Below are 15,865 nucleotides of genomic sequence, written 5' to 3' on the forward strand. Positions count from 1 at the left end.
GACTCACTGGAGGAGTGTCTCTCCAGATTGAAAGGTTGGAAGGATGGAATGGAAAGCAAGGGGCTGAGGGTCAATATGAAGAAGACAAAGCTCTTGATCACCGGCCCTGGACTGAATCTTCTGCGCGATGCGGGAGCATATCCCTGTGCGGTATGTAGGAGTGGAGTGGGAGTGAACTCGATTGAGTGTACCCAGTGCAAACTGTGGGTGCACAAAAAGTGCAGTGGCATCAAGGGAAGAATCACCAGCAACCCGGACTACGTTTGCCCGAGATGCATGGACCAGGCACGTCCAATTGATGGAAGACCTGTTACCCAGGTGGTCATCGATGGCTCACAGCTTGATGTTGAGGCCAGCTTCTGCTATCTGGGTGACACGCTATGTGCTGGGGGAGGCTGCGAACTTGCCATCATCACCCGATGCTGCATTGCCTGGGGAAAGTTTAAGAAGCTCCTACCAATACTGACGTCGAAGCATGTTTCCCTTAAAATCCGTGGCAATGTGTTCAATGCTTGTGTCCGTTCTGCCATGTTACATGGTAGTGAAGCGTGGGCACCATCCGCTTCTGATCTACAAAGACTTCGTAGAAACGACAGAGCAATGGCCCGCTGGATTTGCGGTATCAAACCTGACGACGGAGTCCACACTGACATGCTGTATGGCAAACTAGGGATACCAGAAGTCACTGCATCACTGAGAGCCAGACGCCTGAGGTGGTATGGGCATGTCGAGCGTGCCACCTCTTGCATCAATTCAATCTCGAAGATGGCCATTTCTGGTGCTAGAGGTAGAGGGAGACCAAGAAAATCGTGGTCTGTCTGTATTAAGGATGACCTGCACACCTGTGGCATGGGTGACACTGACCCACAGAACAGAGGAGCGTGGAAATCAGGGGTTAGACGCTCTAGCCACCTGCTGCCTACCCCAACTACTGGGACTAATCCCGCAGCAGATGACAAATAAACTCAGGATCAAGTCAAGTCAAGTCAAGGTGATGTCACCTTAGTGCCACCGTAAATGACCCAATTTTGGTCCAACTAATGTATTTCAAATTGAGGGGAAAATTTGACGCATTATAAGTTTTATAGGGAAAAAAATGTGACAGAACAATTTGACGATTTATAAAAAGGATTCGTTTTAAGGTTTTCACTGTAAAAAAGAGTGTAACTTGCACATACTGTACAACATACAACAATTACATTATATTGCCCAACTTAAAACTTTAAAGTTATGCATGTGAAAATAAATTATTTAACCAAAACGTCCTTTAGGAGATATGACCAAATGTTATGAGATTGACCTGGGGTAGTAAAAACATAGGCCCATTTTCAATTGTGATCATATATGGGATTTAGATACCTATCGAAAAATGACAGGTAAAAATGTATTGATAATTTTAGTGTTAATATTTTTACTCACAATTTTGGCAAGGAGCAACAAACAGTACGCTCAAAAATAATTTTTTACTCACATTTTGCAATTGTGCGAGTTCTTAATTTTAACCCAGAAATTAAAGAGTAGAATTGCACTTATTTGGTTCAAACTTGCTGATATACTATTAAAATCAAGAATAGAATTGGTTTATTTGGTTCAAACCTGTTGATATACAATTACAATTATTGTATAGGTCCTTGACAAAGACTTGTATATATTGGTCATAAGTATACATAAAATTGTGTCATTTTTTTTTTTTGAAAAAACACCACTTCAGTGTCTATAAAATTACACTAGCCCCAATACAAAAGTTCTAGTCACAGTCTTCTATCGATGGATTTATGAAATCTTTAAGCTTATTGAAATTTTAAGTTCACAAAATCATTTGTTTTAGAGATTTGATTATTTGCTTTACTAGTGATTTATTCAATTGATTTATTGGGAAATAGTGGATTGATTACTAAATTATACATAATTGGCCGACAGATTTTATGCAAATTGTTTGCTGATACCACCATGTCTTTAGCTGGCAAACATTGAACAAATTATTTTTCAAGTGATTTTACAGCTCTTTAGTGAGTGTACAGCTCTTGTACAATTTCACTCAATAATAGTTTTAATACTTTTTAACTACAATGCTGATTTCTCATTTGACAAGGAAACTTTTATTTGTCAAAATATAGCTTTGGTGACACATCAATATACTTGTATGCTTGTGTAAATCAGTCTAGCAGCATATTTTCTAAATTAACTTAAAATTTACAAAAATACTGAAAAAGAATATTAAATACACATTTCTGCCTGTCCTTGCAATTTCTAATTAATTTGGTTACTTGTAAATGAGTAAATTATTGAAAAAGTTCAGCACATCTACATACCCTTATTTATTTTGCCATGGTAGTGGAAACATATATTACTTTTTTTTTGTCCTTTTATATTCCTGTGTACCTTAATTGACATCATTTTGTTCTTATTGTCACCCCAGTGTTTACTAACAGTCTTGTTTTGAGACTTTGTTGAAGAAAGCCCAACACTTTATTTTGTATTGATGTTGTTTCATTGTTGTTTGATGACCAAATAAAATTGAGGACATTAACAGACTGGGTTTAACAACATTAAGGAAATAAATCTTCTTTATTTATGTGCAAATAAAGGCACACATTGCTCTCAAAGTGGATCTCACATTGTTTTAAACATGTTTGTTAGCTATAAACAAATTTACCAGAAGACTACAATATGATAGAAGTATAGACATTTAGTCTGTAAAAATTAAAGATTTTAAAAGGCAAAGTTGGTTTTTAGGGACATTATTAAGGGTCATTTATGAAGGTCCACAACTGAAAGTTTTGTACTATTCAATTTGTTATTATCAATACAATATGCTGTCTTCAGGGTTATAAAATAAGGTTGCTGGCCAAAAGCCATAACAGTGACTAACATTAAAACAAAATCATGGCTTTTTCTAACAATGTAAAATAAGGTTTAGGTTGCATGGACAACTTCTGTTATTAAGGTAAATTCTACCAAAATTGCCCTTGTCATGGCATGCTGTCGGACAAGTTTGACAACCAAAAGTGGTCCTGATAAGTACAAAAATAATCTGCTAGTCTGACGAGGAAAGAGGAAAAACAACATAAGGAGACACCATTCTTGTTGTTCTATGCTATTTAAATGTACATGGTATATTAAAGGGGCCGTCCAACAGATAAAGCGTTGTATCGACGCGAAACAATATTATGGGAAACTACGAGGATTGCTTATATAGCTATAAAATACATCACATTATGGTTTGCGCTCCGTCTGTCAGTCAGTCTGTCATTCAGTCAGTCACACTTTTCTGGATCCTGCGATACTTTAAAAGTTCTTAATATTTTTTCATGAAACTTGAAACATGGATAGATGGCAATATGGACATTATGCACAGCATTTCATTTTGTTCCTACGTCAAAAATTCTGGTTGCTATGGCAACAACAACAATTCTGACAACGGTGGAATTTCTGACAATGGTGGAGCCGGTAGAGGACTATTTTGCTTGGCAATAGTCTTGTTTGAATTGTATTCTTGTTTTTTTGCAGGAGATTTTTTAGTTGAAATGTTTAAATTTATCAATATAAAGCATTTATAGCATTTAATGACAAGCTTCAATACATGCCAAAATCTGTTGGACGGCCCCTTTAGTTACATGTTAAAATCTTGACAAGTAACTGTACAGCCAGGGCAACTGAAATTGTAGAGCACAGGTCCTGCTGGATTAAAGATTTTGTATACAGAATATTGTAGAGTCCTCTAGCTCTGGGGGTAAAGAAGCTTATCACAAGAAAGATTTTACTGAAAATTGTATATTTGATTTCAGGTTTATAAATATTGGTCTTTAAAATGAAGGTCACTGCATATTTTTGTTAATAGGATTTAAATAACAATAATTTCCATAACAATAATAATTATATTGCCAAACAATGGTATTTAAATATTTATAAGTCTGTAAGTAAATGTTTTGAGACTGTAGTTCTACATGAATTTTAATCTGTTACACAGTAGACGATTTATACATTATTTGGAGAGAACATCTTTCAATTGAATAAAATCCATAGAGTTGAAATTGATGTTTAATGTGAAGTTATTGATTTTCTCTGGGGTAATAGAACTAGTCTCTTCTGTCATAAATTTTTCTTTTTTCTCAGTGAATGTATTATTTGTTAATACTATTTTTACCCCTAATGCATTTGTGGATTTGTTTGTGCAATGAAATGATGAATTTCAAATTCCCACCCTGTCCATAGATAATGGAAATTATGTTTCATGATTAAATAAATGTTATGACATTATTTAATATAAAATCACTTGGTCACATTAGTCTGCATAGCGTTTATCAGTGACCAGTAAATCATAATTGAATATCCGAGGAGGCGTCTAACATTTTCTAACGCTTGAGATAAAGATCAGTGCTCTTTAAGAGGTATATATAGGAAATCAATACTCTTTATTACCTTTAAAAATAGTTTCTCTCGTCTGGTTCACAGTTTTGCCAAAGACATTTAAGTGTATTGTCACCTTTAGTTAGAAATAAATGCTTAATTACAAGAATTGATTCTTGTGTTTTAATTATTGGGATGCTTTTGCAAAATCGTGTTAGTAGTTTGGGATGAATTAAGTGAAAAGTGAAAAAAGCGGATTTCGTGTCTTGTATTACAAAGTGTTTTTTTTTGTTTTTTGTTTATATGCAAGTATGTAAAAAGTGTTATTTTGTATGTCCCCCACCACTATAGTGGGGGACATATTGTTTTGCCCTGTCGGTTGGTTGGTTGGTTTGTGTGTTTGTTTGCTCCAACTTTAACATTTTGCCATAACTTTTGCAATATTGAACATAGCAACTTCATATTTGGCATGTTTGTGTATCTCATATGGAGCTGCACATTTTGAGTGGTGAAAGGTCAAGGTCATCCTTCAAAGTCAAAGGTCAAATATATAGCTTCAAAGCAGTGCAGAAGGGGACATAGTGTTTCTGACAAACACATATCTTGTTTAATTATCTTTAGCAATTGCATTGCCATTTAATAATTATGCATGCATTTCATGTTTAATAAACTGGTTACTGTAAAATAAACACAAAAGAACAGTTTTAAGTTGAGTTCTCTAAAATGTATTAGTTAATATTAAACATCATGTGACTAGATATTGATTAACATCATTATGCAGTCAATATTATGCATGAATTTGAAAAAGAAACACATTTGATTACAGTTCTGCATATTATTGTTCAAGTTTAAGTTGAATTTTAAGATTCTTTTACTGGTTTTGTAATATATTTGTTTGCTGGATATAATTAGGAAGTCAATAAGTCTAGAAGGAATTACTGAAATGTAAAAATGCAAGTATCATTGTAACAAACCCTTGTATTGTAACAAAGCCTATTTAAAATGTTCATTATCGCATATTTTTGAATCTTTAAATGGTTATTGTTTGGATTTCACATTAAGTTGTACTTCTATAATCTTTTTTAAAAGAAGTAATTATGATAAACTTTTTCTGATAGGTAATAACAATATTTTATAAGAATAAAGTGCTTAGGTACTAAGTTTTTCAACATGTTTCATGACTTCTACATTCATATTAATGGTAACTATTATTATCAATGTGGCAAACTCATAAAATAAAAGTTTTAAAGTATATTTTATAAAAACAGGACACAATATGGATTTTAATATAGGGTTGACATTTTTTTTGTCATTTAAGATGCATGTGATGTTGAATACATGTATTTGGAATATTTTTATGTGGGCCAATCTATTCAATTTTCTTTTCTCATTTGTGAGTAACAAACTGGACGACATAAATAAATATTAATGCTTTATATATATTTTTTACAAATTAATTTTGATCTAGTTAAAGTTATTTCTTATTTTGTAGCTACATAGGGATGAAATAAGACTTAGAAAAGGAAACTTTAAAGGCTTCCTTAGTGATAGTGTCTCCGTGAGACAAATGTTTGAATAAATACATTAATGGTTTTCAACATCATTGTACACAGATTATATTTAACCACAATCTTCCTGCTATATATATTTCAAAACCTTATCTGAAACTATAAAAAATAAGAGCATTGAACACTTGATATTCCTCTTTATTTTATCTCAGAGTCATTCAGTGAAAATTGAAAATGATGAATTTTTGTTTGCATGGACAATAGTCAAGTTGAGTGCTAAAATGACGTCTGAATCTTAGAACAAAAAAACATCAATTTTAGCCTTGCTCTAGGAAAATGGGACTATTAACTTGAGACTTCCTTCAAACTAGCAATACCATATAAGAGGAAAGGGTAGTCCCTAATAAGCCTGTGCTGTCTGCGCAGGCTTATATCGCACAACACTTTACACACATGCATGAAGCATTTCAGAGAGGATTTTATTTGGATGAATGGGGCACCTTCAAAGATAGGAATGAGTATTAATGAAGATAATTTCTTATTTGTTTAATTGCATAGAACATTCATATTTGAATGTGAGGGAATAAGCCACACCAGTTATAATAGTCTTTTATTAGTAATTATAATACTCAAATGTTTAATTAAACACCCTTCTTTAAATAGGTTGCCATACACTTATAGAAAGATTTCAATAGCAGAGTAAGTTTCATTAGTTTCTCAACTTAAGTTAATTGATTTATCTTTAATGAAATCCTATAAAGTTTATTTAAAGACCAAAAGCTAAAATCAAACTGGTTGATGTATACATGTATTAAAAGCTTATCAAAAGCGTTCTTACTTTAGGGGATATTGGAATGTGCAATGGGAGGAGTGTTTGCACTAAATAAGTTAAGTGCAGTATCTTGTATGTTGATGAAAGAATATCTTTTGAGATTTTTTTTCATGTCCGTGTTTTACCCAATTGAAATTCATTAATATCTATTTAAATAGAAATAAATGTATCCGTTTACATGCGCATGTTTTTAATGGAACTGGTTAAAAGATATGTATAGCTTTTTCAAGACAATGCAACATATGTGTAATGTGATATAGTTTTGTTTTGTTTAATTGTTCTACTAATTAATCTACTAATATACTAAGCATGAATTAAAAACGAAATACGCATATTACTTGATAAATAAAATGTCTAAGAGTCAACAATTATTGAACATGTATGTGATATATGTGTCTTAATCAATTGACTTTCTACAGAATAATATGAATAAACACTGGAAGGCAGTAAATATTTGTGTTTGGAGGGTGTTTACATATCAGGAAATACAAAGCTAGCCCTACTCATGTCTATGAGTGACGAGCGGTTGCCCCTTTTAAGGGCCCCACTTCGTGGTCTGATTGGTCAGAATGTTGAGAACTGCAGTTATCAGAGTTTCCTACCAGAATTAGCTTTGGTGAGTGATTTTAATCTCGGGCAATTTATTGATACTAAGTTTATTTATTTATTTGCGAAGTTTTTTTCTTTCGTTGGTCCTAGATATTTATGCCCCCCTTGGAAGAAGAGGGGGTATATTGTTTTGCTCATGTCGGTTCGTCCGTATGTCCGTTCGCACACCAGATGGTTTCCGGATGATAACTCAAGAACGCTTAGGCCTAGGATCATGAAACTTCATAGGTACATTGATCATGACTCGCAGATGACCCCTATTGATTTTGAGGTCACTAGGTCAAAGGTCAAGGTCACGGTGATCTGAAATAGTAAAATGGTTTCCGGATGATAACTCAAGAACGCTTATGCCTAGGGTCATGAAACTTCATAGGTACATTGATCATGATTCGCAGATGACCCCTATTGATTTTCAGGTCACTAGGTCAAAAGTCCTGGTAACGGTGACCTGAAATAGTAAAATGATTTCCGGATGATAACTCAAGAATGCTTATGCCTGGGATCATGAAACTTCATAGATATATTGATCATGACTCACAGATGACCCCTATTGATTTTCAGGTCACTAGGTCAAAGGTCAAAGTCACGGTGATCCGAAATAGTAAAATGGTTTCCGGATGATAACTCAAGAACGCTTTTGCCTAGGATCATGAAACTTCATAGGTACATTGATCATGACTCGCAGATGAACCCTATTGATTTTCAGGTCACTAGGTCAAAGATCATGGTCACTGGGACCCGAAATAGTAAAATGGTTTCTGGATGATAACTCAAGAATGCTTATGCCTAGGATCATGAAACTTCATAGGTACATTGATCATGACTCTTAGATGACCCATAATGATTTTCAGGTCACTAGGTCAAAGGTCAAGCTAACGGTGAATCAAATTAGAAAAATGGTTTCCGGATGATAACTCAAGAATGCTTACGCCTAGGATCATGAAACTTCATAGGTACATTGATCATGACTCGCAGATGACCCCTATCGACTTTCAGGTCACTAGGTCAAAGGTCAGGGTGACTTGACACAGTAAAATGGTTTCAGGATGATAACACAAGAAAACTAACGCCTAGGATCATGAAACTTCATAGGTACATTGATCATGACTCGCAGATGACCCCTATTGATTTTCAGGTCACTAGGTCAAAGGTCAAGGTCACAGTGCCAAAAACGTATTCACACAATGGCTGCCACTACAACTGACAGCCCATATGGGGGCATGCATGTTTTTCAAACAGCCCTTGTTGCTTATTCTTTTAAAAATCTTGACATTTTTATAATTGTTAGTGTAAAGGTCAGTTTAGTGCTGAAAATGATACCATGAGTCCCCCAGGCTTTGGTATTTTCAAGTTATCACCTTAAAAGACGGATTACAAAAATCTTATATCATGTTCTCTTTAAAATATCTGTTTCTACTAGTCAGCCTAACACTTAAATCAAATAAGCAAGATTCCTTTATTTTTATGTCCCCCACCACTAAAGTGGGGGACATATTGTTTTTGCCCTGTCCGTTGGTTTGTTTGTTTGTTTGTTTGCCCCAAATTTAACATTTGCCATAACTTTTGCAATATTGAAGATAGCAACTTCATATTTGGCATGCATGTGTATCTCATGGAGCTGCACATTTTGAGTGGTGAAAGGTCAAAGTCATTCTTCAAGGTCAAAGATCAAATATATGGGTCAAAACTGCTCATTTAATGTACACTTGTGCAATATGAAAGCTAGCAACTTAATATTTGGCATGCATTGTATCTCATGGAGCTGCATATTTTGAGGGGTGAAGGGGCAAGGTCAAGGGCATCCTTCAAGGTCAAAGGTCATATATATGGGGACATAGTGTTTCACAAACACATCGCTTGTTAACCTTAATTACCACACTGGTAGTTTTTTTATACAATATTGGATATGTACTAAATATATAATTTTAGCCATGAAATACCCCTGGTATCTAAGTATTTATTTTGGAAATGTCAAAAAGATCTATTAGTACATTAGTGTAGACATTGAATTGTTGTGGTTGTATTGTCTGAGGTCTGTCTATTTTGTCTCTCACAAATTCTGTAACTAAGAACTCATAGATTGATAGATTTATTCTGTATAGATTGTATAATAGCGTGGTAAAACACTTGAATTGCTAAGAGGCAAACTCAAGTGGCATCAGTCTAAGAGTTGATGAGACATTGCATCCCACTCCCTTCCATAGAACATTAATTCAGCAAGTAGTATATGTCGAATGAAATAAGTCCAAACTTAAAGGCGTCTTAGATTGCCTGGAATTAGGTGGATAATATACTAATATAATACTAATATAATATACTGCTGTATAATATTTTCTGACAAAATTAGACTATTTCATTTATGAATTTATTTTATGGCAGTTAATTTCAACCAAGGCAACTGCCTCATTTCATGTCAGCCTCAGCAGGCTACGTAAATATGCCCCTTAAATACAACAGTTTATGTTTGTGGATATGAAATACATTTAAATGGTATCATTTTGCCCTTATTCCTTTATTCTACAGGTTCAAGATGACATCCGACAGCTTAAGGAGAGTCTCGCCTCCAAGGGTGACGGCAAAACCATCAGCATCGCTGAGCTGGAGCATGCCCTCAGTAAAACTGAACAGGGGTTACAGGTAGGTTACACTGCAATAACACTGTCTGGGGTAAAACTGATCATGCGTTACTGGTATGTTAAATCAAACAGACACTGTTAGAGTCTTGAAATGATTGTTTTTTTGTGTACTGGCAATATTTATGTATTTATGTGATTTCAGTCTCTTAATTGTCTTGAGTAAAGGACAAAATATTTTATTTATATTATGATATCATAGGTAACTTGTCTGCATGGAAATATTCAACATCTCAGGTTTTTATGCCCCCGGATCGAAAGATCGGGAGTATATTGTTTTTGGCCTGTCTGTCTGTCTGTCATTGTGTCAGTCATTGTATGTGTGTGTCACAAAACTTTAACCTTGGTTAAATTTTTATTACTTTTGCAATATTGAAGATAGCAACTTCATATTTGGCATGCATGTGTATCTCATGGAGCTGCACATTTTGAGTGGTGAAAAATAAAGGTCATGGTCATCCTTCAAGGTAAAAGGTCAAATATCATTGTTTTTTCTTTCCTAAAACTTTAACCTTCGTTAAAGTTTGGTCATCACTTTTTTAATATTGAACATAGCAACTTGATATTTGGCATGCTTGTGTATCTTAAGGAGCTGCACGTTTTGAGTGGTGAAAGGTCAAGGTCATCCTTCAAGATCAAAGGTCAAATTTATGGCTTCAAAGCGGCGCAATAGGGTGCATTGTGTTTCTGACAAACACATATCTTGTTTTAGGAATCTTTGATGAATTTTGTCTAATTAAATTCAGAACACCATCTTTTAATGTATGATAAGGAATTGATCATCAATTAAAGACAGAAATTTTTAACAATTGTTTATGATAAGCATTTTGTCTTTTGTTTGTGATAGATAGCTACTTTAAATGTCTGATAGGCAACTTTTCACTTGGGTTAAATAAACAATAACTTCCTTAAAGTTTTAACATAGGCCGCTGACTGCTAATAGACCCTTTTCACAATAAGCCAAAATTGATAAGAGGGCGAAGTCACGTGACTCCCAGAATTCCAGACGAGGCTGAACATGTATCCATTTCTAATAGTGCCGCGCAACGTCGCATCTTAGCTTTCAACCCTTCACTCTTTTTTTAACATTTGGCGAGGTAATGATATTGTCAACACAAGATGACATTGTCAGAATTAACAGTAATATATACTTCCTGTTTTTAGTGTTAATCTATAAAATAAATGTTCTTGGTTAAAGTACTTGAATTATTGGAATGTTCACATTTTAACAATCTTCGTTTAAGCATTTTTATCCCTGTGTATAATCAAAGATTGATCAATAATCTTGTTTATTGATAGATCCTTGGTTTTATTGCCCCTGTTTTCAGAACAAACTCATTATCTCGTTTTGATCAGATACTGTGCTGACAAATTCTAAATAACAAAAAGTTGTCATAAACCACATAAACATGGAGCAGATGTCTGGCTATTAACCCTTTGCATGCTGGGAAATTTGTCGTCTGCTAAAATGTTGTCTGCTAAATTTCAAAAATTAGCATTTTCTTCGATTTTTTGTCGAAGAATACTATCAGAATAGCAAACAGTTTGGATCCTGATGAGAAGCCACGTTCTGTGGCGTCTCATCTGGATCCAAACTGTTTGCACAGGCCTTCAAAATTCGGTTCCCGCACTGAAAGGGTTAAACACAATCTGTGATACCGAAATGTCTTCTCCTGGTAGTAGTATTGCGTGGTCATTTCTAGAACTTATTTTACGCCACATACTCAAACTGAAATTAATTTGTCCATATAGATTGTCAGAAACTAAATACTGTATAGATAGCCGGACGGATGGACTATATTTTATATTTATATACTTTTTCGGGGGCATTAAAATAAAACTCTGTAATTACGTGTGGCTTAGTCCTATAAAGAGTGTATGTTAGTGTACGGAACAACATAATCAATACAAGCTCTTTAGTTCACCACAATGGGGTTAAATAATGTTCCTGAAAAATACAAACAGATAGAAATTTATTATATATAAATTTGTCATTTATAATTTATAATCACGTATTAAGAGTTATGAATATGCATTCATAGACGGTCCAGTTTGCATCACTTTTTTTCACTTGTCTATAGAATTCTTCAATATTGCTATTCACTGTAAACGAAAATTTATTCAATTAAAAACAAAATTAACATACCATTATATATATATATATATATATATATATATATATATATATATATATATATATATATATATATATATATATATATATATATATATATATTATAACATACATAGTGTCATGTACTTTGCATTTTGAAGTGCTTTGTCTTATAGTTATTCAACACACCTCCTGCACATTAGATCATTCATAAAAAAAATATCACTATATCTTTGTTTTGTTTAATTATCAATGCTTACTTAGTCTTCAGACCACCTTTACTCTGATGGTCATGAGTAACTCGTATTTTTATAAAGATTAATAAAATGTATAAATATACACTAAAGGCTATTATGTCGTTGAATGATTATTTAGATGTTTCATGTTTAATTGCTTTACATTATAATTTCTAATAAATGTATTGATTAAACGCGTGCCTGTATGCATATGTTTGACATTATTGTAACCAGTGTTTGTGCTCATGAAAGTCCCGAATGTATCATCAATAACAATCAACTGGTATTAGTAATCATCAATATTCTCCGCCAAAGAAAGTTACTCCTTCCGCCTTGTTCTGAAATTTGAAGTGTCACGTGATATCTAAAAATAGTGACAGTGGTAGTATAGTGAAACTGGTCTATTGGTCATGATTCACATTTTTAATTATCAATGTTGACTTGCTTTAACAAGTTTTTGACAAGGTTTGTAAGATTTCATTTTGTTGAGACAACTTGCAAAGGGGTTAAATTATGATTTGAGCCATTCATAATCACACACATGATTTTGTATCATTTAGCAATGATTTTCTTTCATTTGCGATTTTTGTAGGTTAACTTTTTTTGTACCATGCTTATGCTGGTCAGAGTAAATTGACTTGGAATGTCAAGGAACAAAATATTTTCAAATATATATAATTATTTATTAAATCTTGAGAAAAGTGAAAAAATTAAGTAATTTAAGTTTGTTAACATTACGAGCAACATACTAAATTAATTCTGAATTATAATCATAAAAGTGGTTAAGGATAGGAATATAATATGTTAATTTGCATCTTTACATTTGTTGGTGAATCTTAAATTAAAAACGGCTGCTAATGTTATAAAATAAGATGCATAGTCTTCAATATTTTCAAAATTGCAAAGTAAGCAAGATTAAGGGATGTGCATGATTACTAGTGCTGCAACAATACGCCAAAAACCGTATTGCAATATATTGTCAGTTCAAAAACCCGTATTGCAATATATCGCAATATATTGCTAACTTGTACCAGAATTATAACTTGCCAATTACCGGATAATCCAGTACATTCAAGTTTTATAGCAAATTCTGGTAAATATTTACTATAAGTGTGCTCAAGAATTACAAGAAACACAAACATTTGCAAATTATCTTAAGTATCAAATACATTTTGGCATTTGTTACTATTTAAAGATGTGATGAAATCATGTCCAACCTGGGCGTTTGTTTTGCCACTGAACACACGTAAATCGCCTAATGTGATGTTCCCGCTTTTATACAACACAAAATACATTCATACTTTCCATGCGACGTTCTACATGTCTGCATAATTTTCGCGCGCTTTTTATTGAGACAAAGGATAAAGCACTTTTTATTTGACACTAGAATTTTGTATTGTCGCGTTAGCATTAAAATTTGGAAGCGTGTTTCCGAAATTCGGATTACAAATTTAATAATGCTCAATTCAGAATTGAACGAAACATTTACAGTTGTGCGCAATTAATTTAACGATAATCTGTTCAAAGGCATCGAACAAATGCTCCCATGTAACAACTATACTCCTTATAATACACTTTTTAGTAGTGCTGCAACAATATACCGGTATATATCGCAATACGCAATCCGCATATTGTATTGCGATACGATTTTCATCATTACGGAACAAACATTTTACGAAAATGTATTCACATTTCATCCAGAAAAGCCATCCGAAATAATGGTATCAAAGTTAACAAAACTAATCGGTGTAAATAAATTTTTACGCAAAAATAGCATTCTAAAAAGTGTATTATACGGAGAAAAGTTGTTACATGGGAGCATTTGTTTGATGCTTTTGAACAGATTATCGTTGAATTAATTGCCCACAACTGTAAATGTTTCGTTCAATTCTGAATTGAGCATTACTAAATTTGTAATCCGAATTTCAGAAACAAGCTTCCAAATTTTAATGCTAACGCGACAATACAAAATTCTAGCGTCAAATAAAAAGTGCTTTATCCTTTGTCTCAATAAAAAGCGCGCGAAAATTATGCAGACATGTAGAACGTCGCATGGAAAGTATGGGTGTATTTTGTGTTGTATAAAAGCGGGAACATCACATTAGGCGATTTACGTGTGTTCAGTGGCAAAACAAACGCCCTGGTTGGACGTGATTCATCACATCTTTAAATAGTAACAAATGCCAAAATGTATTTGATACTTAAGATAATTTGCAAATTTTTGTGTTTCTTGTAATTCTTGAGCACATTTATAGTAAATATTTACCAGAATTTGCTATAAAACTTGAATGTACTGGATTATCGGGTAATTGGCAAGTTATAATTTGGTACAAGTTAGCAATATATTGCGATATATTGCAATACGGGTTTTTGAACTAACAATATATTGCAATACGGTTTTTGGCGTATTGTTGCAGCACTACTTTTTAGAATGCTATATTTACGTAAAAATTTATTTGCACCGCTTAGTTTTGTTAACTTTGATACCATTATTTCGGATGGCTTTTCTGGATGAAATGTGAATACATTTTTGTAAAATATTTGTACCGGTATGATGAAAATGGTATCGCAATACAATATGCGGATTGCGATATATACCGATATACCGGTATATTGTTGCAGCACTAATGATTACCATACCTGACTGTACTCATCTTGTAAATTAAGACCAATATATCACTATACATTTGTTGTCTCCAGTTAGCTTCCATGCCTTTCATACTGGAAATATTAAATTGCGTTATAATTTCTTCTGTCGTTTGTAAGTATGACCACTAATATGTTGCATCTTCAAATAGATCAATTGCAGGCAGATCTGTATGATTAAATTTCTGTAGTATTCAAGACATAGTTATGTTGTTAATTTATTAGAGTGAAATGACATTTACATTTTGGATGTTCATTTCATGCTTATCTGCTGACTTACAACAATACCACATAACAAAAATCACAACAGTGTTAAAGAATTTGTGATATTCATTTTTGAGCCTTTTTCTTTGAAAACTGGGCTTAATGCATACACTTAAAGTGTTGTACCAGATCAGCCTGCGCAGTCCACACATGCTTATCAGGGACAGCACTTTCCGCTTACGGAATTTTTTGGCTGCACAGGCAAATCTTCGACTACACTTTATGCACGTGAATTAAGCCCAATTGTCTAAGCATGAGGCTCATTTATATCAGGAGAGGGCCGAGCAGATGCTCAGTCAGCTGAACAACCGTGTGCAGACCCTGCCCAGCGCCGATGCCATCCAGCCCCCAGGCTTCATGACCCTGGAGACCACCTGGGACCTCCGTAAACAGACCCGCACCCAACAGAGGGTCGAGATGAGCAACAACGCCTATGTGTCCAGGTACAGACTGATAACATTTCTATCATGTTTTTCTGATTTTTGACTTCAGGGCACATTTTGAGGGCTTTTAATGACTGGCTCATTTGAGACCTAAGGATAAAGAATATACTTGAACCCAAGAAAAAAAACACCAATTTGACTGAATGTGCAAACCAGTTTAGCACATTTGCCACCGCTTCCCATCCTCTACGCCTTACTTCACCTAACTTCATCGCTCCGCAACCTGTCATT

At 33.9% G+C, this 15,865-nt stretch overlaps 1 protein-coding gene across 3 annotated transcripts in view; it reads left to right on the plus strand.

The window, feature by feature from the left end:
* The window catches only part of LOC127876265 (IQ domain-containing protein H-like), a 59,896-nt gene that overhangs the window by 8,591 nt on the left and 35,440 nt on the right, over nt 1-15,865 (plus strand). Inside the window, exons 1-4 of one of the 3 annotated variants that reach the window (XM_052421352.1) lie at nt 4,451-4,659; nt 7,110-7,306; nt 9,823-9,936; nt 15,465-15,634. In XM_052421352.1, the coding sequence (XP_052277312.1) occupies nt 7,196-7,306; nt 9,823-9,936; nt 15,465-15,634 (395 nt within the window). In that variant the 5' untranslated portion in view covers nt 4,451-4,659; nt 7,110-7,195. Of the gene's footprint in view, nt 1-4,450; nt 4,660-7,109; nt 7,307-9,822; nt 9,937-15,464; nt 15,635-15,865 lie in introns of those variants that run through there. The other 2 variants (XM_052421353.1, XM_052421355.1) reach the window with 2 other exon arrangements.

Source organism: Dreissena polymorpha, chromosome 4, assembly GCF_020536995.1.
Source record: "Dreissena polymorpha isolate Duluth1 chromosome 4, UMN_Dpol_1.0, whole genome shotgun sequence".
NCBI classification, from domain to species: domain Eukaryota; kingdom Metazoa; phylum Mollusca; class Bivalvia; order Myida; family Dreissenidae; genus Dreissena; species Dreissena polymorpha.